Source organism: Cyphomyrmex costatus, unplaced genomic scaffold, assembly GCF_001594065.2.
Source record: "Cyphomyrmex costatus isolate MS0001 unplaced genomic scaffold, Ccosl1.0 scaffold61, whole genome shotgun sequence".
Taxonomy (NCBI): Eukaryota; Metazoa; Arthropoda; class Insecta; order Hymenoptera; family Formicidae; genus Cyphomyrmex; species Cyphomyrmex costatus.
The window spans coordinates 78,087-105,069 of NW_017280167.1; the positions used below are offsets into that span (position 1 = coordinate 78,087).

Below are 26,983 nucleotides of genomic sequence, written 5' to 3' on the forward strand. Positions count from 1 at the left end.
TAAGAATCGACTTCGCACCTTTCCAGTCGCCGATGAAACTACAATCGAAGGATCCTGCCGACTAGAAATAACCGACACGATTGGATCAAGTAATGCGATGAGGCAATAAAGACGGAATATTCTTATACGCGAGATACTCTGTGTAAGACACGTTTCGCCAACGCGCAACGGCCTTCGCTATCATCAGGAGCGGTCGGTAGGGTCACCGAGACGAACGTAAGAGATCGTTCAGATTCCGTAAAAATGATAGCAAGATAAAAAGATAAACTTAGGGGTCGCCTGAGGGGGCAAAGGTATACATCTCTCTCTTTTTCTTCTTCCCCCCCTTCTCGCGCGATGACGATATTCTTCTCTCGTATGCTTTTCTCGAGACCTCGGGGTCAAGAGACGATTTCTCTCTTTCTCTCTTTTGCCGTCTCTCCCTCTTTCTCCGTCTCTCCTCGAGTTATCGTCCTCCACCTCGTCGCACTCTCACATGTCCACCGTCGTCTGCTCAGGAAACCATCCATTACGGAGATCGGTCGGCGTATTTAGTGGCAGTGTGGAGTGCGCGCGGCGAAGTACCGAATTGAGAAAAGTTGGACTCGGCTGAAACGGATACTACATTACTGCGGGTATCGTAAATATCGGGCACGCGCGGGGTCTGCGATGCCCGAGGACGCGAGGAGTGAGGCTCACGTTACCAAAGAGAGAGAAAGAGAACGATTCGCTCGACGTGAATGCGATTTGTAAGTAGTATAAGTAGTGTATTGCGCGTTCCATGGCACGGTAACCCGCTATGTTTCGCCACTTCGCGTGCCTTTCGACGATTCCAACTGCATTTAAATATAAGACAAGCTCAATGGATATCTTCACGTACAAGAAGTGAGAACTCGAGAGATCCAATATAAATCTAACACGTATCTCGTAAAAAGAGGTGGACGGAACGCTCAACAGTGCACTGATTGTTAGAGAAGTGTTTGATATTCGATATTTATGACTATAATTGCATGTAAAGTAATTTCATGTGTTTGGTATTTGTGACTATAATATATTGCATAATAAAATAATTATATTTAATATCTCCGTTTTTACAGTTACTGCTATGTAATGTATTAATAATAATAATTATATTTATAATTTCATATATTAAAAAAAAACATAAGTTGTTTTCGAAAACGTTACAGAGTGCAGAAAACTACAATTTTAAAAATTAAACTTTTAACCGTAACTCTATTTTACCATGCAATTATAGCCAGAAATATCAAACACTTCTCTCAGCGTGTAGTTATAAAAATATTTAGTGAAATAAGAATTATGATAAATCTACTCGAAGGGGAGGGGGGCGCACAATATGACGCAGTTACCCACGACATACTCATGCATTGGACACTCCCGTTAGATGAAACGCCTGATTTTGATTTTCATTACCGTTACTAGTATAATTAAGTCAGACATGAATGAATCGCGACAACGGCGTGATTTATACATTTTTTTTTTTAGTACTTACGGGCATAAGGCGCGCTCTGTTCCGCCAAAGCCCCCGCGATTTAAAAAAAAAGTGTTCCTAGCTGCACGACGACGAGCAGATGTTTGGAGCGGGATGGAGGACGAAGAAAGCCACTTGGGGGTCACAAAGACGCTTCTCCGAAACGGAACCCGTGGCGGCGCCTCAACACGTAAAATGAATTTCGAAACACGGGCGACCCGGTGACGATTGCAAAAAATAAAAAAAATTCCATTTCCGCGGCCTAAGAATCGTCCCTTCGAGACGCTCAGTGACTCTCAACGTAATAGAATCTCTCTTAAAGAGACTTCTCTTCAAATAGTCAAATATTTGCTCTTTATCGTATATATAAAAATTTCACGGCTGTTTAAATTTCGAATTGTAAACATCAAAATTACAAAGCAATTCACTCATCATTTTCTACCATCAGATGCTTATTTCACAATAATTTTCTTTATACGAAATCGGAAATCCATATCTAATTTTTTTAAATTTTGAGTAAATTAATTTATATAATTTTTTAAATACTAATAAATTGTTTAAAAAAATTAATAGTAGAATGCAAATTAATTTTAATTTTAGTTTAATTTACTTTTTTTCTATTTCTTAAAACTAGAAAAGATAAAGTGTAAATAAATCTATATATTCAAATTATAATATACATTGGTAAAAACAGACCAAAAAATGTTAATTTAATTTAAGAGAACAGTTATCTAGATTTTTTGTGTGTGATCTACTTTCTTTAACAGTCATTAAAAGTCATTGTTACACGAAAAGAATGGTTTTGCTAAAGTGTCTAAAAATTACTTATATCTATATACAGATTTAAAAATAATTACATTAAATCATTAAAATAATTATATAAGATGCTCAAGTATGATATGTAATTGATAATAAAAAAAAATTGATATTTTAACAATTAGTTTGAGAGTCCAATATAATTATTTTAATTGACTCTGCATAATTATTTTCAAATCTTGTATCCATATATAGCCGAATTTTAGATTCTTCAATAAAACCATTCTTCTATATATGATATTAACTTTATATATATATATATAGTATAATGATATTATATATATTATCGCATATTAATTATTTTACAATTTATTAGTATTTTAGATTATTATTATAAGATTTATAGTCAAAGTTAACAAAAAAATAGATTCTTGGTTATATATACATATTTCATAATATCTGTACCTGTTATCACAATAACTGAGCTTCATTTCTTCACTGCTGAGATGTAAATCATTTTAGACTGTTCTCAGATATAATGTCCTTCTCCTTGACATATTTGACAATTGCAATCTTTGTCTCCAAACATTGTATTATACCTGTTGAAATGTTATCATATTACTGCTCTTTTATTTCGACAATTTCCGTTATATATTTCAAAAAGCTGATTCAAATAAATTAAATAAAATAAAGGGTTAAATGTAATATTAAAGTAAAAGATTGGATAATGAATTTTAACAAAAAAAATAAGAGAAACGGTATAGATTTTTCGTTATCAACCAATGATCTTATGCAAGACAAATTTTCGAGAGCTTATTGCGGATTCAACATGCGTCTCCCGATCGATTCTAATAAATAAAATATTCCAAGACCGTGTGCGTACGCTTCCCCATTCTACCGACCTCTCCGCGTCTCCTCTTCCGAAAGCATCGCACGTACACACCTCTTATTATTCATGCCATTAAAGTATCTTCTTTAACTTTCTTACCTTCGAGTCTCATCTCACAAAGTCATCAACAATCGTTGAGAAGTATCTTTGTCAGGATGGGCCAGCAAGAAAGCCGTTGAATCGATATATTCCATATTTTCGCCAATTAATGTCTCATGATGTACTTTGCCCTTAGAGTGACCAACTCTTTCGAAGCATCAACCTTAAAATATTAGGACACAATCAAAAAACTTTTTCATTATTATACATTGAATTACGAAAAGACTTTGTAATTAACCAAATTATGTAGTAATGAGTCGAATATTGAAAAACATGAGTGAGAGAGGGATATGGAAAAACATTTCATATAACAGTTGTACGATCTGAAGGAATACAAATAATGGTAAAATTAATTAAAAGAAAAATAAATTTTAAGGTCATACAAACGCCCTTTTTTTAAATGTAATTATATGATTTTTTTACACAGATTCCAATGATTATTCCGCATATAAAAGTATCATATTAAAATTAAATTATCAAAAAATCAATAATTTACGAGATATTTAATACTGACACATTTTGACATGAAATGTTAAATATCTCGTGAACTTAATTTGTATTAATTTGTTATTAATTTCCTGATAATCTTATCTTAATACTTTTATGAACAGAGTTATAAGATAAATCAATTAATATAAAGAAAACACATAATTGCTGTATATAAAATATATGTAGACAAATATTTCTTAAATAAGCAACTGTCCTATGATATTTAAAAAATATATTAACAAATTTTATATTAATTTACGTTAAATGATAAATCGGTACAAATATAATCTCATCTACAATAACACGGTTATATCTGTGATACAGACGTGCGACTATTATAGGTGAAGCCTCAAACCTACTTTATAATAGAGTCGCAAGTCGTAAGAAAATAAATAATCATAATCGATTATTTGTTTCATACTCAACTGTGCCTGGCCAATTTCTTGTACGGCTTACGACTTGTGACCTTATTATAGAATAAGCATAACAGTTTTCAAATAATGCCTGACGATTAATAGTAAGTATTACACTAAATGTCGTTCGTGTTTACATACCACATGAGATATCTTAAATTAGGCTCCTGCCTCCTAAAATTGTAATATAGGAGGTCGATACGGTCAATCACATGAGACAAACAATCTGGAAACAAATGATTCGATTAACCTCCCTCGTCCCCACTTCTGTTGCTATTCGCGGAAGCGTCGCGTCGCACGGTTTTTGCGAGGCGTTCGCGAAAGCATCGCACGTTTTCTCGATCGCTATGCACGTCACGGATCTCCATCGTAGATCGTAGGTGATCGCGAATGACAAACTGGTCGGCGCCGCGCGAATAAAGATACGCGACCGAGATTGATCTTCAACAATATCATGCAGAACAAATTCTCTTCCGGATTGGGCCGTTGATTAATCGATACATATTACACTCACTTCGAAATTATGATCGAAAATACTCAGAAATTTTATGTTCTATATTGATGAATATATTCGTTCCAGAAACATAGAAGATAAAAAAAAGAATATACATACTTTTATCTCTCTACAGTCAATTATTATATTAAAATTGCGTTTAAAAATTAATATCACAAATTAAAACAACTAATATTGACGCGTAGCCCTGTTGTTTTTACCGTTTCAATTTCAAATTATTTGAGATCGAACGTGAAAAGCAACGGCAATCATGTTGCGCAAATCAACGGTTTTCGGCGTTTAGCGAGCCGGCGAGATTCTGCGTCGATAACGATGATTCGATCGTGCCCGCCGTAGATATCTTAATTCGTTCAGCAGTCACGTTGGATGCATGTTTTATTCATCGCTCGACGAGGCCGAGAGAGCCGCGACACGTTTACGCCGCGATATTTCTCGCCGCCACGAAACGGTAGGGAAATACAAAAGATGTCCGCTTACCTATTCTCTGGAAGTTCGCCACACCGCTGGTGATCGATTCGACGATTTCGGCCGACTTTCGTTACCACAAGTATCTTTTACGCAGCAGTGGCTTTCTGTGCAGAATGGCACAACGCGATAAACCGAATTATAACAGATTTCGGCAAAGATTTTCCACCGAACGGGATACGCGTCGTTGATTACGCGAGTAATGCGCGAGAATAAGAGCGCGGCGCGGAACGATGTGAAGTGAGTCGCGAAAGCTCGAAGTATCGGCCGACCGTTTCCGCCAATCAGCGCACGCTGCGAGAATTCGTATCAACCCCCGTATTTTTGAACTCATCATAACAGTAATTGTGTTGTTTTATATCTATTGTTATATTACGCAGATTTTGTACATAGAACAATAGAACAATAGAACAATTTCTTTTAAAATTTAAATAAAACGATTTCAATGTGAGATAGCATATACCCGTCTAAAATTGATATATATATATATATATATATATAATATATACTTTGTTTTTAAATAAAATCTAGGCTATTTTACGCGATTTAAAATTTAAAAAAAGGAAGGAAGGAAATCTCATTATGGAATCTTTGAATATTTTGCGAGGGAATTGTCATTCAAACAAAATAGCGAAAAGTTTAGTGTTCGTAAAATCGGAGAGTACGAACAAGGCCACCCACGTGTATCGTACGATCTGATCGTCGACGTCATTAATTCTTCTCGCGACCCCATGGGGCTAAAACGGATATGCTCTAAGCGGCTTATTTTTTGGGGGTCGACACCCTTTCCGTGTACGGATAATATCTTAACCCACCATGAGACTTGTTTTCGAGACGATCCATTTCCGGTTCGCGCGGATAAATGAAAACAAATACATGAACGTGAGTATCGAAAAGAATCATAAGGGGGAAACGAACTAAAAGTCTATTTTAAATCCGTTCGGATTTGATTTTATATTTTATAATTCTAAAAATAATGTCGTTATCGGTATACAATATTATCAGTATACAAATACACAGTCATAAAACTAATTTCGGATAATAATGATACACGAGAAGAGCTAATATAAATTCATTTAATTTAACAAAACTAAATACAAATCAAATATTTTCGACTCCGATCAAGTCATTATCAACATTTAAAATATATCGATTGTGAGATACATCTATATAAATATAAGATAATTATTAGTGTGTTCGAAATTCTCTGTATTTTTGTGCTCTTGACCGACTACTTGTAACACAGATTTCATTGTTTTGATAAATATAAAATTCTTATAATTGGAAAAAGAATATAGGTAATTTAACATAACATTATTTGTTCGTTATCGCAGTGACATTTCATAGTCTTGACAAACGTTCGGATAATGCTATCGATGATTTCTTCCGGATATTAAAATTATGGTTTTAATATTATAGTAAATATATAGTTTAATTATCAGTTTTAATAATTTTAATCTTAACATTATGTATCTACATATCTACGTGTGTGAATCAATTTATAATATAACTAATCAATTACAACTACGATTAACAAAGTTGATATAATATCTCACTTTGAGCAATAAAATAGCTAGTAAATTTGTTCTTATAATAATAAATTTCCTTTACTAATAAATTAATCTAGAAATTCGATACGATTAGAAATAATCTATTTATTGATTAGAAGTGAGATAAATTAATAGAATAAAACTGACAGTAAATTTAAATGAAAGAAAGAATAAAAATACATTCTGTACATCATATTATTCACATATATTTTACTTGATAGCCCACGATAATTTTTTTTTGTATTAATACGTGTTTCCGGTTTTATAGTTCACTCCGTTTTATGATTTTTATCGTCCACGATTTATGACATAAGAAAGAGAGGCTTCCAGAAAAACGAATCTCTTCAAAATCTTCCTTTAGTGTTTCTCTGATACTCTTCTCGTGATCCCCTCTTAATGCACCTCTTCTGTCACCGTCTCCTCCTCGTCTTTGATCCGCGCCGCCGTTTCAACGACAGCTGAACAAGCTTTTTAACGGTGAAAGTATCAAAGTGTATTCAATTAGGCGCCATTTCGAGCCGACAAAATTGTGTTTCTATCACAATTGTCGTCCGTAAATTTCATAGTTCCATACTTTCATTCTCCTTTATCTCGAGGGTTACTTTGCCGAATTTATTTACGACTTCGCCTGTCTCTTTCTTCCTTTCTCGAGATATTGCCATAAATTATACGGACTATGTCCCGTTTCAGTTAAAATAATACTAAAATCGTCTAAAATAATATTAACGTCGCATTCACTTAAATATTAAAGGGTTAACAGAAAAAAATGTAAGATGAGCCCATCTAAAAGCACGCTTCTTGAGTATTCCTGAAGGAGCCAGGAAGCACACCTTAATTTATGCATGAATGTTTAAGTGCCACGACGATCCCCATTTTTCCCCGTTCGTAGCCGTCTTATGATTATCAACGGAAATCTCGGCGAGATGCACGATATTCCTACGAAGGAGTGTTCCACGACCCTCGACAAATTGAATGAAATCGCTCCAACCTGTTTCATCACGGAGGCCCGGCGGATTTGACCACCCGTAATTATCGTAACGTAGGTCCGGGTCTTCATCATGGTGTCGACGGATGGCAAGGATATAATTTAAAAACTCGTCACTAGCACTTTCTTCCGAAATTTTAACCTGTTTTACATTATTTCATTTCGTACGCAAATTTCGGCGATAGTTAAACGCGACGCTTAGGCAACTAACAATAAGTAATTGAAGCTGCAAAGAGGAAGAATACATGTACAGGACTGAAGACAATATGCTAATTTTAAACATTTTATTATCCGTTTTTAAATTGCTCTATCCTTTGTCTTTTTTAAACATAAGTTTCGATTATACTAATAAGACGTATATACATATATCTCAAAAATTTCCTGTTAGATTTTCAAAGATTTACACCACTCCAATTTTTTAGCAGTGAATTAAAGGATTTGTCTTCAATTTATACACTGGCTAAAAAATAAAAATCTAGATTATGACACCAAATTGTTTTTCATCAGTAGTGTCATATCTTGAACAATTATGTTTCAGGAATCAAATGAAAAACGGAAAATATAAGAGTTCAATATTTGTAAAGAATATTTTTATTAAGAACGACTTGTAAAATTATGTAAATAAAATGTGAATGAAATATTTGCTTTATATTTTAAATTATTATTATATTTATATTTAATCATTATTGTGTTACAAAAATAAATAAGTAAAAAAATGGGATAAATAGATACTTATTTAACTGATAAATATACTAAATAGAAAATTTTGTAAAAATATATCAAACAAGTTCAGAGATTAAAAAATTTTTTGTTTCCTAAGACTTAACTTTTTAGACTTGTTCGGTTTTTCTGAAAAAGAAATCTAATTATAAATTATTACCTCTATCATATATGAATCTCTGGAAACAATCTTTTTTAAATAAAATTATAGAAATCAAAATTGACTGTGTGTTATTCCAATCGCTTTTACATACAGTCCCATCTCATGAATGATTTCAGTGATTTTAAAATGCTAGACGGATTTAGCGAAGTTTCGTTTCGATGCCAGATTTACATTCCCGCTAATGGAATCGTCTTCAGGAAAATTCCAGGCGTTCGATGTACCACGCTTTAAATTACAGGAAGAAAGCATACTGTGCATGTGTGTGAGTGTATAGTACGAGCGTGTCGATGAATACGAGGCGAGAAAACGAGCACGGTTACGATTTCGACGAGAACCAGACACGCGTGCTTGTTCTAAGATTTAACTTTCGGTCGAAGCCTACTATTTTTTATAAAGTATCACAGTAGAAATAGAGGAAGAGAGAGAGAGAGAGAGAGACCAAGAAGATAGATTCCATTCGACCGTTCTCGGGTCGATTTATGATAGCCTGCGTTCGCGTGCCGATTCGAAAAGAATAAATGTTTACTATGGTGCCGATGTTCACGCGTTATTTTATAATAGCTTTTACAAATAGATTTATGATATTCTTAAATATTCCTACGATCCTATATTCCTACTGAACATATTTTTTCTTACCAATCGTACCTATATATATTTAATTATCATGATCGAGAAGATAAAATGATGAAAATATCCTAAAACAACAGTGATATATGTATTTGTTGAGATAAAGAAAATTACAAAAATATCGTCTTTCAATTTGTACAAGGTTATATCTTATCGAAACATTTTGATCGTGCACTCAAAATTGCTTTATATGTATATTTCTCTCATGTAATTTCGTATTTTCTGCGATCGGTTGAGTGCAAAGTTTGTGATAATGAAACTCGAAATATTCCCTTGTGTGCATGGAATATTTATTCATAGTCGGAAATGTCGAACGAAATCTCGATAAAATATCTTATAAAATTCCAGCCTCCGAGAATTGCAATTTTCGGATTTATACAAAATACACGAACGAATTTTGTGATTGCTATTTGATTTAATTTGGAGCAACGATATTCATTACCGTAGTTTTACATTTAAGAATGTACTCGCGCTGTTTAAACCGATCACATAAAATTCTTGAAGGTTTTTTTGAAAATAATAATAAATACACAGAAAGGACGGTTTCCTGAATATTTCGCTGAAATATTTAATCAAATGCAGATCTGAAAATGTAATAATTTGTGAGACCGTAATAAATTAATTGAGTGTAATTATTAAAGACGGATTGCTAGAATCAGTTTGTTAGAACCTTTTAGCATTGCTTATCATGTGCTTGAGAAAAAATTTCCTATATACAAAATTATTCTGTAATTCGATGAAATTATTTTCAAATCTGTAGCTAGCTAAATTTTTAGATATTTCAGTAAAACCATCTTTCCGCGATTGATTTTAAACTTAAATTTAAATTCTTTCTAGAACGTAGCCATAAATGTCACGCGGTAATAAACCAAACCGGAAATGTTATCTTCTGAATTAATCAGATGCTAAAGATTCCTTCGCTTATAAAATATTAGTGCATTTTTATATGATCAAGGGAATATTTGCTGTTGCTTGGATAGCGGTGTGTTGTGCGTACGTGAAAATAGTGTTTTTATCCTCGAGTGAGATAAAATTGGTAAGATAAAGACTGTTAATAATTTAAACGCTAGATAATGCCCCGCAGTTGAGGAAATGGACACAGATTTATAGCGAGTTCGATATGTTTAACCGCGAACGCATCGCGCTAATTAAATGCTAAGAAATATCGGTGTTTACATTACGCTCCCTTTTATTAAACACTAAACTTTGCGTAATGTCGAATTTGTGCTATGAATATATAATATTAGCAAATATACAAGCTATCTCTTCATTCACGTTCGTGATAACATTCCTTGGCGATGGAAATCCGTAAGATCCTTACACTGGGAAAAAAATCTGGTTGCATATATTATAAATCTGGTCGATTCAACGAGCATACATGGTAGAAAAATAAACGAACAAAATTTTTTTTATAATTTAATAAGTAATCATGAATAACTTCTTAAAGTTAAATATATCAGCCGTTTTTGGGAAAAGATGGTAGGTATAAGTCTAATTTAAAAAAATGTATTAATGGCAGTTTTAGTTAAACAGAATCTACTCGTATATTTAACTAAAAACTGTCATTAACTCATTTTTTTAAATTAGATTTATACTTTCAAAAAAGACGACTCATACGTTAGACTTCTAAATAATATGTACATGTCTTCGATAACATAACTTGAAAAAAAATTGTACATTGTCTAATGATGAAAATTATTATAAACTTATTTCTATAAACTTAACTTTAATTGTATTATAAATTTATTTTTGCAGAGTCTGAAGTTACTATGAAGAAGATTAATTTTATTTGTGAGTTTTAACTTTATTTATGTGTAAATATTCATTTAATAACTGCTTTAATTACTCACTATAATCACCCACATATAATTGTCAATTTTAATTAAATAATTTTTACAATGCAGTGAAAAAAACATCTTATGAATATAATTAGAAGTTTTACAAATCCAATAAAAAAAACTAGCCGAATCTTTATAACTAATTGTAAGTCTATCAAACGTTCTATAAAATATCGAGTTCAATTATGCTAAATAATGATTGAACTCGATATTTTAATATTCTGTTTAGTCTTACTAAAATGCGTTTTGTTGTACGATATACAGCTCATTGATACAATCAGAATATTTTTCTCAGTAGCAGCGTTAACCGCATATATACGATCATAAAATATCTAATAGCGAGACTGAAGCGATACAGAATTCTTTGCGCCTTGCGTTCTGCATACAAATTAGGATCGCCACGCAATTTAATGATTAAGCAAGCATTCTACTGAAACCGGCGTGTTATGTTAACGTACAGTAACATAAAACAAGCATGTGTGCCTAACATGCACGTGTATCTAACCGGATTCGAAGGAATATTCGCTTTAATTATTACATGCATTACCGAGAACGATTCTGCATTTCGTTCTATGCACGACTGGTTATTTATAAATTAATGTACGGCCCTTTGGGCTGCTTTACGCCGACTGTATTGCTCTGCACTCGAAATTCCGCGACCCACGCGTACCTAAAATCGGCAAATTATTAGCGCGAGTAAAACATGAAAGTCCTCTAATATCCCTCGTAATTTATTTTCGACCGAGTGCCAGCGAGTGAAATACGCACGAAGTATGAACAAATTGAAATAAATGCGCTTTCTGCAATATGAAGCGGCTACATAAATTATTTAAATAAATTATTAAGTATATGACACAATATAATCATTCATTTTGAGAGTTTATATATACTTTTGCCTGAAAATCTCATATGTTCTCTCGCTATAGTAATGTAATATTTTTGTCTTTCCTTTGCAAACTATCGAATTATTTCTGTAATACTGTTTTTCAAAAGAATACGATTTCTCTTCAGTTTCACTTGTCTCGATACGCCTTCTGTCGTTACGAGCGTTTTTCTGGGCTGCCTTGGAGATATTGAGGAAAAACCTTCTCATAACACCGTGATTCTGCTGGAGAAATCAAACACCAATGGACTTCAACCGCAGCGAGGGTGCGCTTATTTCTCTTTTTCATCGACCCAACAGGTGACGCCTCGACCAGCGAGGAACGTCCCAGACATCGAGAACCCATGAAATTCTTCGACCCCCTGAGGAAGGGTCGGATATTAATCGTCGCTTGTCGGATTCATCATTTTTTATTTCTTTCGACTTTTACAGACCTGCAGTATTCTTCCTCAAACCGAATCTCTAGGTAAGAAGACATGTGTCCATGTAACCGTATAAGGACGTTTCGAAGAAAACAATCCGCTTCGAAGACATACCCTCGACCTTTTCAACAGTCGTTAATAGCAGCGTGGCAAAACAAACACATATGTAGAATGTTCAAGGAAAACATTGATCATGAAATTATCTTAAAGGATACTCGAGATCAGAGATGGGCACTTTTACAAATAAAAAATAACAAATAAAGAATAAAGTCTTATTCATAAATAAAAAAAATTTTTTATTCGAATAAAAATTTATATTTGTATATAAAATAAAATTATATTCGAATAACATTTACATTCATGTATGTGGGAATAATGTATTCGAATAAATTTTATGCCCAACTCTGCTCGAGATTGCATATATCGAAAACAGTATGCAAGAAAGTCGGTTAACAGCCGATTGTTTTAAATTCGAACGCTTCATTATTAAATTTATGACGTTAAATTGTATTTAATTACTATAAAAAATGATTTAAATAACCATAATTGTATCCTTAAGAAGAAGTGTTTCTCAATATACTGATTTATTCTGACTGATGAAATCTTTTTCTTAAGAATATAGTCATTTAAATCATTTTTTATGATAATTTTAGCCATTTTTATGATTATAATAATTATAATTAGTTATTTTTGGTTGCTTATTAATATTACAGGATTCATAATTATAATTATACACAGAGAAAATGATTTTGCTGAAGTATCCAAAAATTTAGCTAGATACAAATTTGCTAATAATTTTGATGGTCCAACAAAATTATATAGGTATTTTTAAATATATATCTAACTAAATTTTCGGATACTTGAGCAAAATTGTTTTCTCCATATAATATGTATATACCATATACGTGTAATTATAGTTATAAATACCCAATAGTTTTTCTCTCAACACGCGGGTAATATAAAGCTAATTATCATTAGGATTTATCGTAGGAGATACGGTAGTGTCGCGGAGCGATAAGATAGTCTTGATAAGAGAAACGACGATCGATAATATTGTAATAACATACTCTAATGCGTGTCAACAAAATAGCTAACTGTTATTGTAAAATACATCGATAGCACTGTGATCGCAAGGATTAACAATATATATATATATATCACGGAATCTGGCATTTTTGTGGCCATCTATACATTTTCGGCCGCTCATGTGATAATTTCTTTCGTTCGTGTCGCGTGGTATAAATTAAATTGTACATATCAGTTTTAAATGTAAGTATCCATTTACACTGAGAGAAAAAATTGCAATTACCATAATTTTATAATTAGTTTATAGTTATTTCGCGCGGTGTCAATATGTATATTTTCTTTGGTAAAACATATAAATATATAATAATTATTACTAATATTAGAGTAAAAATTATTTAAAAAATGGAGTTTCTAACAATAATAATCTTATCAACAGTTATAATCACAAATATCAAACACTTTTTCTTGTATACTATGCATTTCCATTAAAGTTATCAAAGTTTAGTGAGATTCCATTTCTCGCGCTATCAAGCTCACAAATATCAATAGATAGCACGATACCTATGGATTCCTGGCGATGATGATTTCGAGTTACATTATACGTAAAAGCGAAGAATGTCGTCATTCCCGGACGGGAAGCACGTGCGTAAAGCTTGACTGGTACTCTCAGGGCCGTATTTCAACGTGGTCGTGTCTAAAACCGTTAGTCGGTGTGTCCTCGGTGAGTGCATCGCGTTTTCGGGGTCTGGCCGTCCGCCAAACGACGGGAGACTCTCTTCTTACGAAAAGAGAAAAAAATATGACGAGGTCGGAGAAAAGGAGGGAATGAGCATTTGGAAGGAAATGAACATTTTGCTCATCTATTATTAATGCCGACATAATTATGAGTTTGTTTTGACTACCGAATATTTCTTTCTCAATTTTTACCATTTACATACAGTGAGTGCAAAAATATTTTGTACAGAAAAGACATCTTTTAAAAAAAATCTTATTTTTAGAAAGTAAACGTTAATTAACAATTTATTAACAAAGAATAAAATATATATATTGTGTATTTCTTAAAATAGTTGTAAAATGATGTGTGATAATTAAAATATATTATCTTAATCCTTGACTATAGCAATGGGTTTAGTCCAGACGCAAAAATCTTTAGTACCATCACGATTGATAAAGTTCTACATTGTTGGTAAAAAAGAAAAACTTTTTCTGTCAATCTCTCTCTAAGATGGAAATTTACTTACATACTTTTAAAACTCACAATTAGATGCAATTTTTATAAATAAAATTGAGGGTTAATAATAAGTAAAATTTAAAAAAAAACTATTATTTGAATATATAAAAAATATTCGTACAGTTAAGTAAAGAATTGCTTCTAAGATCATAAATATGATTAAATATTTTCGAAACTATTTTGTTATATTAGGACATGTATATATATAACGTATTTTTATTACTAAATTGTGAATTAATGTTTATTTTTTATAAAAATCTTCTCTGTACAAATATCTTTGGTATTCATTTGTTACATAATTACTCTTCTCATCATTTCTGTACAGTGGTTGTGATCAAGTTGAAAGTTGCCACCGCTCTCGTTGCTCCCGAATAAAGTCGTTGAAAGATATATTTTCCATCACGAGCTATTTTATCCCGACGCGCTGCGTATACAGGCAAAGATAAATAAATAAACTTTCCACGGTTTCTGTTTCAGGAAGTTATCCATGCCGAGATTACACTAACTGCGTATGTCCGGTGTCGAGCGAGTCGAAATGGCGATGAGGATCTGCATAATCTTCGGGATCCTCGCTATCCTGGCCGTCGGATTTACACAAGGAAGGAAGCCTTATATTCGACTAGGTGAGGAAATATAACTTTTATTATATATGCACTTCTTGGAAAAATCACATAATCATTCAGTTAATGATAATAGTAGCACACTTGTGTTCAAATTTCAGACAAATGAGAAAGATAGATTCATCTTACTTTTACATCTCAGTTTTATCATTATCAATCGAATAAATGCGCACCGATAAAAGTGAATTATAAATATAGATCAAAGAGTTTAAGTAGCATGCAATAGACCACATAAATGATCAAGAGATTAATACGTGCCGCTCATTAACGCTATAGTCGAGTTATATTTGGAGAGCGTTTAATTCACAGAAGCGACCTCGAGACGTTTTCTAGGAAAATTTGCAAAGGGAGATGAAAGCTTGGTGCACGATGGAAATCTCGTAAACATTATATAGGTCTGTTTTTTGTTTCTACACTGGACTGCACTAAAAGTCTTTTTCTCATTTTCTTAAATATTAAACATATATACCTATCTCACTTTAAGTTTCAAAAGTATGCACTAAGTTCAATCACAAAAGAGACTATTGTTCAAAAGATGATGTGTGGAAATTTCAATAAAAAGCCGATATTCTCATGTAACGAAATTTGTTATTATTTTGTCGCAATTTCGCGGTGAATTTTTTTTACTAAATTCTTGTTGTAAAATCGTGAGTGAAATTAAACAAGTGAACGCCACTAGAAGCACCTGGTCGTCATGAACCGAACATTTGTAAAGGAAGTCCGTAACGACATTCCGTTCTGCGATATTTTCGTATCGAAAAAGGAACAAGCGGGAGCATAGCTAGTGCGAATCACGTGACGTGAATAATAGCGCGAAGGAAGAAGCGTTGCGAGTCTGACGAGGAAGCTAGTGAAAGCGAAGGAGCGAAAGCGGAAGTACGAGCGAAAAAGGAACAACGCGTTTATAGATGGAACAGCTTGAGAAATGTCTAGATGAAAGATTTACAATTCAAGAACCGATTATTCAGCGACTTATATCGAATCCGGCTGGGCGAAATAATTTTGCTTTTTATATCAGTTCGAGAAGCGTTGAAAGAAATTAGCACGACGACGTTACGATCCGCGTTAATAATACGGAAGAATTATTCGCGCCGTGTGGTGGAATGTGTGAAATCGGTACCGAGAAACGTCGACTCTGTCAGGCTTTCAAATGGCTTGATCCTGGTTTATTTTCAGCAGAGTTGATAAAAAACGTGTTTTAAATATGTGTCTTAAATAGTTTAAATTATGTTTTTAATATATTTTAAATATCTCTTTTTTATAATATGATTTAAAGTGTATTAGAAGCATTTAGAAGAAAACAATGTTTTATTCCTAAAAAAAAAAAACATTATAGTCTTAGGAAATTCTGATTTCCAGTCACGTTACTCTTTTAGACATCGTAGCTACGATTTAATTATTGGCGCTTGCATTCTTGGGAAACTTCGTCGGGAAACGTCACGTGCATACATATCGTTGCTATTTAAATCGTAACCGCTGGCGCTTGGTTGCACCCATCGATGTTCAAGGAAAGCCGTGACACTACGATCACTTACTTGATATCCTAAATTGTAAACTGCAACCAGCAACGGAACACGGTAATTAATTAGCGTCAGCGCGACGATATAATTATGCTCCATGTGGATATAATTATCGATGGCGTACGCAGAGATCGTTTATCTTCGTGCACTGAGAGACAGTGAGATATTTTAGTATTTATTACTATAATTGCATGTTACCGTAATTATTACTGCTACATGTAATGTTAATAATAATTATATGTTTAATTCTATCAACAAATATATGTATATACGCGGTTGGACCAAAAAATAACTACAAATTAAAGTTAAATTATAATAATTGTAACTATCTTCATATAATAATATCTATAATTTGTAATAGCAATTATTTAAAATATAGATAACAACTGTACAAGTTTTACGTGTTGAATTAATATAGAATGTAAACTATTTTGTAGTTGCAATAATCAGGAGACGCGGTAGCGTCTCCGGCCATGTTCAAAAACTCTGATTATATTATTATTATTTTATAATTATTATAAAACTAAAACGTTAATTCTACATATAAAACTTGTATAATTGTCACTTGCATAATTGTTACATTTTTGTTCTGATTGCATGCAAAGAAATTGGTCATCGATTTCGTTTAATTACGCGTTTACATCTTAAATCATTAAAATGTACATATTTTCGATTGTTGTTTCATTGTGCCTCTCCACCGTTGATCTTGAAATTATTACGTAACATCGCGATGTATTCGCAGAACGGTATGCGAGAACGGTGCGTGGGCACTCGTTTATTGTTCCAAACAATGAAAACGTCGATTTCGACGAAAGTTGTAATGCTGCTCCGGTCAAAAGGAGGAAGGCGTAGTCGAAATTTTCAACCGGCACCACATCTGGCGAACAGACGTGGCTTTGTACTCGCGCTCTGGTACGATTTCCACTATATTCCGTAGTTGGTGCTCGAAAGTAGCGTGTTTCGTTGGAATTTCGGCGACGGAGGTCACGTGCGTAAACGCACAACACGTAAACGGGGTCTCGTTTCGCCGCGAAACGACACGGCCTAAATGTCTGGACCAGTCAACAGAGAGAGATCCCTCGTTCGGCTGCAGGCTGCCGTTGACGACGGTTCCCCGATTATATTTTCAACGTGCTCGACATATATTCCGCCCCGGTTGCGGATTAATATTTCGGTAAATAAATACCGTCGCGGTGAACGGGCGAAACGACACGTCTCTGTGTGACACGATATGCGTATGAGCGTTATTATGATTGAGCTCAATTGTCCAATTGCCCGGTCATTGAATGCCGAGCCGGGCTGCGGAGGCCGCTATTACCGAATCGCCAGCAACGATACTCTCCCGGACGATGGCGGATATACGAAACGCCATTTTCTCGGACTAAATCCAAAGGCGGGAGGGGCCCCGCCGCCGCCGCGAGAGCGACGAGAGCGATGAGAGCCACTGCCAATCTTTTGTCTATTAAATGTATTCAACAGCGTAATAGCGGCTGATATTACCAATTGGACAATGAAAGAGATGGCAGCGCGATTTATGGTAGAAGGGGCAGAAAGAGCGGCGGGGGTTACAGACGAGCGATAACGGGTGGAGGGGGGGGGGGGGGGGGGGGGGCGGGGGAGGAGATTTCGCCAAGAGATCTCGGTCTTGCCAGTTGATCGAGCGTCACTCCGTTTTTCCGCTGGACCTATGCCCGCGGATTCATGCTCGTCTCACTCGTTCGTTCAGAAGATCCTCGGAAAATCGACACGCGGAAGAACCTCGCGCTGCACAGACTCTGTCCTCCCTGTCAGCGATTCAATCTCGAAGCATGAGAGGAGCTCTCGGCGTGTTCGTTAAGATAACGAGCGCGCTTAAATGCGACGCGCTCCTTCTCTCGATTTCTCCCGAGAGTCGGATGATCCGTTTCGAGGTGTAATTATGCGGGGTAGATACGCGCGTACCTGACGAGATGGTTTCAGACTGTCGGACCTGTCAAGAATCCCGACGTTTCTATCTGCTCTCTGTCTCCCGGCCCGTGAATCTCCTCGGTCCTTTTTACCCCCGCGTTCGCTCCATTATGAAAGGACTGCTTCCCAGGACGAAACGGAATCTTAATTAGATCGTCGGGCCAGTTGGCAGGTCTTCCTATCCTAGTGGAGAGGCCTGCGGTACTTTGTTAACGCGATATCTTAACGCGAATGGACGATGCGTTAAAACGTGTCTAACAGGATTCTTCTCGATCCTGCGCGACTCATCTTCGCTGCGGCTCGTTTTTTTTTTTTTTTTTTTATCTCGAGTTATCATATATCGAGTCTTTTGTCGAAAGAAGACGTCCATCCGCGGCGAGTGCTCGCTTCGTCTTCCTCCGGGCAGAGGAAGATCCAAATAAAAGCCTACGATTTCAGCCGTCAAACACGCGCTACAGAATAGAAACAAGGTAATTGGATCGACGGCGATTCTCGTTCCTGTACCGTAAAATATCGTTAACTTGTCGACGGCGGAAAAAAACATTGTCGTCCATTAAGGAATCGTGAAACACATTTCAATCACGAAACTTTGTACGCGCCGACAGTTTTCCACGAATAAGCGAAGAAACAACGTCGTCGCGGGATAGGTGAACACTCCTATGAAGAAAAAGGATCTGCTGAAATGACGAAAAAACGCGGTCGGCGTTTTAACGTTTCCGCGCCGTTCGCACAAGATGGAATTATCGTGTCTAGAGTTTCTCCTTTTTGTCGAATCATCATCTCGCGTAAGATCGACCGTCTAACATCGGCGGCATGAAAGAGACCTCTTCTCCTTCTTCCCCGTCAACGAATGAAGACGCTAAAAGCCGAACGCGTGGGACGATCGTAATCCGACACCGCGGGGCACTTCTTCGTGGTCGAGAGACCTTTCTCGCCTGTCGATTTTTCTTTATTTCCTCGGTGCAGCACTTCTAGAGAATAGACACTCGTTTCGTTCGTGAAGTAAAATGATATAGACTCCGACACTAACCGGCAGCCGTGATTTCTGTCATCGTTTAGGATGACGCGCCGTTTTACGTTTTGCGGATTAATCACACCGAATGTTCCATGTAATACGCTTAGCTTCTGCTGAGTCTTCAGCGTTGTTGTTTGATTTTGCGAATCGTTTGCTCGCGTTTGTATCGAGTCGAATCGTTTTCTTCACGGGTTCGTTTACGCTTTGAAAAAATTCGTCGAAAATCTTGAGAAAAATATTCATCTTACTAATTTGGAGGAAAGCTTTGTGAAATTCTCTCATCCTGTTATTATAATAATTCTCTTTACATTGAAAAGATGTTCCAGTTATATTAATAAAAGGTGCAAACAAAATGCATTTATACTAAAATTCTATTACTGCGAAAGAAAAGATTGGTTGCTACAGCAAATTAGATGGTGAAATATGGCGTAGCATTTTTCATTGGCTGCTGCAACTAATTAAAAATATTATGCCATATTCTCAACTAAAAAATTTAATTACTTTAATAATTAATGCAGTAATTAAATTTTTAGTTATCTTAATTAAAATTTTTGGTACATTGAGCTAAATTATACAAACAAAAAACGATGTCACGCTGAAATATCTAAAAATTTAGTTAGAGATAAATTTTGCTAAAAAAAAAAAGCAATTTTATTAAATTATCAAAATAATTATATTAATTACGTAGAAATCTCAAACATAATGAGTTGTACTGTAAAAAATTTTGACATTTTAGCGATCAGTTTAACGGTCTGACATCTTACATAATTATTTTAATGGTTCAACAAAATTGTTTTCAAATCTATCTCTATAGTTAAATTCTTACTTATTGTTAGTTACTTTAGCGCAAAACATCTTTTCGTGTATTTATGGTTGAATCTATCAGAATTCCAATTAATGCAACCAGACGATTTTTCCAGTGCATATTTAACGCGAAAATTATACCACCAGTGTTCGCTCAGCGACTGACTCGTTTCTGTGAAAGCAAAGAAACAATGAGCAATTAAAAGAACATAAATCACTGTCCACGCATGGTATCCCTATACGATCAGCGTCTTATATCTCGACGACTTCTGGCTATTTCATCCCGAAATAGCCAGAAGCGAGAGATCTGCTTCCTCTGAAATGAGCGAACGATGCAAAACGATTTAGACTGATAGTCATGCAAGAGGATCGTAGAAAGCTTCGAACATAAAAGTCAAGATAATATAGAGATCTAGTGCTCCTTTTAAGTTTCTATAACCTGGTGTTGATTAATTTATGCGTTCACACAAATCGTGGAGATCGGCGGGACTAGTCTCTAGTCATGTGGAAATATTTTTGGCACGATTCTCGTCGAGAGCGACGTAATCCATCTTACTAGCCGACCTCATCTTGTCTCTCTGAACGAGGCAATCGTATCACCGACGCACATACACACTCTCACAAATACACATTTGATGTTCTCCGAATCTCTGGTTCACGAATGAAGACTCGAAAAGTCGATCGAATGCTCGCCTCGTTGCTTTATTTACGACTCGTTATGTGTCGAAGGGATAATCGGATTGATATTGATAAATCGGTTTAAAGATTGCACGAAAAGAATGATTTTACTGAAGTATCTAACCACTTAGCTAAATGTCTAGTAAACACAACTTACGGTGTATATATACACTATTAAATTTATAATTTAAATTATTTTTAATTATTTTTATAGACACATATCTGGAAATAATTTTGTTGCACCATCAAAATAGTTATGTAAAATCTTAAGCATGATAAACAATATGCTGCAAAAATTGATATTCTAACAAGCAGCCATAATTATTTTGATGATTCGATAAGATTACTTCCAGATCTGTATTTAACTAAATTTGTAGAGACTTCAGCAAAACAGTCTTTTCCGTGTAAAGACCGATTTATCGTTTACTTGTTTGATTGGCCTTTCGAATAGTAGTAGAACGTATGTAAATAATGTGACGCAGCGAAATGCATCTTTTCGTGTCCGATAACATGACCGGTTTTATATCTAACGGTTGGAAAAAACCCATGGGGTATATCTGTAGCAAAACATTATTTACCTCGTATTGGAGTGATTTCATTCCTATAAGTCGCGTGCACGCAAGGAAACAGCAGTTATTTATGAAGCTATCCGGCACTCGAAGAACCGGTAACCGCGCCTCCGTTTGCGCGGAAACTTTGATATAGCGATTTACGAGCGGCACGTGCTGCAACAGCGAGATGCACCGAGACCATCGAGAGCGTCCTGAGAAAAGAGAGAAAAAGAAAGTCTAAGAAATCTACGTGAAAATATTTGTCTTATTGAAAAATTATGGTACTCTTCACGAAAACGTAGTGCGCGAGGAAACCAAGGGGAACGTTTGAAGAACAAACGCGGGTTGGAGATCGTTTTTTTTAACGAAGCCGTTATAACTATCACTAACCATGCAACTGTGAAGGAAAAGCGCTGTATATGTCAGAGACAGTGCGATGTGTCGGGGTAAAAATGCTTGTGCATTTCGGGCGCGACACGGGTAAATAAACGGTTGCTGACGTTGATAAACCAGGGGTTTCCGTCGTCTTGCGCGACGGTAATGGCTAATGGTCTCGAACGAGACGCACTCAATATCAAAATCAAAATGGAATTAATTATGATATTACATATTGACTGTTATTTATTATTACTGAAGAAAGCCACAGGTGTGAACCGAAACGTTGTTTATCATTAAATGTACACATGTAATTTTTGTAATTATTTAATAAAAATTGTATTCATTTAAAGAAATTAATTTCTCTCTCTAATTACTGCGTTGATTTCTATTAGTTCTTTGCACTTTTATATATATTTTGGAATTATTTCAATTATTTTAAAATATTTCCTGCACATTGTAACTGGAAAATAAGTCTAGTAATAAAAAAAGGCTATCTGAGAGCAACACCATAGTTATTATAATATCATAATGTTTAATTTATATCTAATTAATATATTCTTCTTGTAGATACATCAAATGTCCGGATATTTTAATTGAGATATTAATTAGATACGAGTTAAATATGAAAATATTATATATGCTAACAATAACTGCGGTGTTGCTCTCAGTGGCCTTTTTCTATTAGTAGTTTTATTTTTAATTTAAATATTAAGAGCCCGAAATTATATCTTTTTGTGAAAATAAGTCTCGTTTATGGTCAAAATTTTTTTCATTTGCTGACAAAATTAACTTGTTCCTTTGTATGCTGAGAACTCTTTATTTACACCGCAAACGGTCATATTTCTGGATGCCGAAAGTGACGTGCAAACAAAACTCTCGCCGACTTGTCGAGGAATTTGTTGAAAGAATTGCAAACATTTGGATATTCGCTACTTGTTTTCTTCTTTGGAAAAATTCTTTTACGCGACGTAATCTACCTGCGTTTTTCATCACTTGTGCGAGTAAATTCGTACAAATATTCAAAACGTGCCGAAGTTCCTTACCGCGACCGAAAGCTTGTGGCAAGGAAAGATCGGAGGTAGAAAGAGAGAATAACATCAGCAAAACGACGAGAAGCTCTTGAAACGTTTAAGACTATTCCTGGCGTCTGGCGTCGAGGCAGATGGCCGATTGCGTACCGAGAGGAATCGATCCCTAGTTTAACTATCGGTCGCAGTCAGAATCTGGTGTGGTTTAACACAAATCAGAACGTTTGAACAACCTAAAAATAACCTGGCTAGCAAAACAAAAAGATTATGATAACATCAAAATGGCAATTAAATCATTCTAAAATGATTAAAAACTTTTTGATCATAGTTATAATTAATTTTATATAAAACATTTTCCCACCTCTGATTGCAAATAAAACAGTCAATAACAAAAATTAATGTCAATACTAAAATTAATAGACAGCAATTAAATAGATATAATTTATCATAGAGAATGATTTTTGAAATTTTATTATGTAAATAAAAATACGTATAAGGATTATCTATATTTTTCATAACGTTATTTTGACGCTATTATGATCTATTGTTTTCATATCCAAGAAATCTAATCGATCTAATTTCGAGAATTAACTAAGAAATTCTGAATGTTGATTATTTCACCTAGAATTGTAACAGAATTAACTAGAATTCTGAATTGTTTAAATTTTCCACCAGAGTTCCAGTTAATTGAACCAAACATTTTTCTCCGTGAAGACTAAATCACCTTAAAAATTTCCGATAAGAATGGATTAATTTTGGAAATATTCACAGAGATTACGTCTCGGTGCGCGTTTCGTACCGAACTTCGAGCACCGGATCGCAGCCGTCCCGGTGCCGCACGTGCCCCGCATCTGTTGGTATCGCCCGAAAAAGAGCGAAACGAAAGCGTTCACGACAACGAGCGACAATATAAACTCGATCGATTTCCGTCGAGAGTTCTTCGCAAGGCACAACGATTCGTTTGTGTCTTGAGAATGAGCTCGACGCGAGGATGTTTAAAGATTCGCGAAAAGAACGAGACCCTCCGTGCGAGTCTCTTGATTGAATTAAAGTCTCCCCTGTCTTCCTGGCGCGTCTGGAATAACTCGGGAAGCGGATCCGCCAAAACAGAAGGGAGAAAAATGTCACCAATTATCGCTACGACCGAAACGAGATCGATGCGTATCAATGCGATCTTGTATTAATTCTTAATTGACATCGTAAAAAAATGTTACACTTTTAATGTAGATCCACTGGACTCTTATTTTTATGAGAAGCTAATAAAATGCAACTCCCCCCCATTAATCTTGGAAACACTTTTATCATATTTTTTTGATGTTCATACTCTCATTTAATTATTATTAATTGAAACTAATAATAAAAACTAAAAATTAATATCACATTGATTTTTATTTAAAACATGTTAATAGACGTTGAAAGATTTGATACAATCGAAGTTTCAATGTCGCTATCTTATAGAACTCCGTGACAATGATGAAGACGCGCCTCGTAGTACTATTAGCAATCGTAATCACAGGACGATTCATCGAGGAAGAGAGACGATGAGAGAAATTCGCGATAGCTCTAAAAATAGTGCACGACGCATTCCGGGGTCGGAGGGAAAGGTTCCAGATGGAACACGTCGGAAGGGACAGTGTCGCGATTCACTTCTGGCTGCCTTCCAAATGGCGACACTCCGAGGTCCGGCCGGTCGGCCTCATGAATGAATCGTGCAGGAAAATGAGTTTCCTCGATCAAACCGGCGCGAATATCGCGGAATAGGCAGACCGGACAGACCCGAGCCAAGCCTCGTTTTGCTCTCTTTCACTCTTTCTCTCTCGTTAGACGCGGAACATCCCTGTCTGACTTCCGCAAATTCTCGCGACGCGACGGCGATTATTATAGAATAGATCGTCGCGTCGACGAGCCGAATTGATGTAAAGAGATAGACGATGCAGAAGACGAGCGAGATCAAGTTAAAATTATTTATAAGATGCAAGTTAACATCATATTTAATGGATATTTTTAGAAACGATCCTCTTAAAGGCTTCATAAGAGGTAGTTGCATCATTTATACAAGATGCTTATCAGAATGTACTTACTAATGCCTGATTTCTCCTGGATAAAGTTATCCACAATTTACCTGGAAGTGAAGAAATTGGACACGTAAATTGATCATCAATTTATAATAATAATAGAAAATTATGACATTATTTTAAACTAAATATTATTAGACATGTAAGATTTACCGACGACCATTCCGTCTTTTTCATGTTGTGTTATTCACATTGTTGATCTAGACTTATTATACTAAAATTATGGTATGTTTTTAATTCAGTACTGAGAGAAAAAAATTTGATATTTGTAACTAATTACTGCTATAATTTTAATAAAAATAACTATATGTATAGTTCTATCAATAAATATACATTGTTGGTAAATGATTTAATTATAGTTACTATTAAAAAACAATTATTACAATAATTTATTTTTCTCTCAGTGACTTCGTAATTTTTTAAAAAAAAGTTTCGAAAATTTTTTAAATCGCTCGAGATAAATCGACAAATAAAAAATACCTCTTCAAGTTTTTTCGACAATGATAGCCTAAGATAATAAATGTATCGAGTTAAATGGAAATTACAATGTCAAGTTAAGAAAAATGAACAAACGAATTTCACAGTTTCTCCAGAATTTTAAAAACATTTCACGTATTTATTATTTTAATTTAAACAACCCCATGATGAATCGCGTTTTATTCTTCTCGCGTAGGAGGCAGAGACACCAATTGACTTTAGAGACTCGTTCAGTAACGATTTAAAACTACAATCTGAGGGATAAATCGCGAGTTTCGCTTCGCGGAAATCGCATACGAAGAAAGGCGAAATAACCTACCGTTCTCTTCGTCTTATCGTTAACATCGTGTCACGCAGTACATTGCGATGTACCCGAGGGATAGAGATTGGACGTACATTCGTTGGCATGGTATATTCATACGAGGCATAATAAAATGCAGAATGTTTACGTTGCAGATGCAATTAATCCTGACGTTGCGATATCCGTGGGCGAGAAGCTCAATCTACGTTGCCAGCAAAGCTTTAACTTCGAGACGACATGGTATAAGGACGATGAAGCCTTGCATAAATCGACCGCCAGAATCCGTGTAAACAAGCAGTCTTTGAAGTTCAAATTTGTTGAGATGGAGGACACTGGTGTCTACAGCTGTAGATTGGAGTCGAACGAAACCATCGAATGGAGGAACGTGACCGTACGCGTCGAGAACCTGCAGAACGACGGCTTCCAGAACGAAGGCGAGGACAAGAGCGCGATGAACATTCTCAGATCGGAAGACGGGGGTAACGATCTCGAGATGGAAAGCAGAAGTGAGTTATCCGACAACTCTCACTCGCGGATCTCAATTAACCCGCGATCACATAAGATTTTTATATCTTAGCAGCAAGAAAATAAAGCTCGCAGTAATATTTCTTACTGATTGAGAATTCGTACTTATTTTTTTAAATTTCTCACATTTTTTTTTTAATATTGAGTAAATCTGCATTGAAAGAAAAGTACTTGGTATTTGTAATTATAACTACATGTGCGGTAAAATAATTATGATAGGGAACTCTATTTTTGTAGTTATTAGAGTGCTATAATATTAATAATTATATTTATATTTGCAGCTCTATATAAAAAAAATATATAATTGGCACTGAAAATAACTAGAAATTATAGTTGAAACATTTTTTCTTAGTCAGTATATAATAATTTCTAAATTCTAATAAATTGTAGATTAATGAATACGATATATAACAGTAATTTTTAATTGGACCGTCAAAATCATCCTAAGGAATCCTTTACACAAAACTAAATAACTATTCTTTGGTTAAACGGGACCATTAACTGTCAAATTAAATTATGATATCAA

The 26,983-nt window shown here is 34.9% G+C and overlaps 1 protein-coding gene across 1 annotated transcript in view; it reads left to right on the plus strand.

Moving 5' to 3' along the window:
- Positions 1 to 26,983, plus strand: part of LOC108779760 (fibroblast growth factor receptor homolog 1) — a 51,885-nt gene that overhangs the window by 18,740 nt on the left and 6,162 nt on the right. The window contains exons 2-3 of the mRNA XM_018547251.1: positions 15,016 to 15,161; positions 26,088 to 26,438. Of these exons, the coding sequence (XP_018402753.1) occupies positions 15,050 to 15,161; positions 26,088 to 26,438 (463 nt within the window). The 5' untranslated portion in view covers positions 15,016 to 15,049. The remainder of the gene's footprint in view (positions 1 to 15,015; positions 15,162 to 26,087; positions 26,439 to 26,983) is intronic.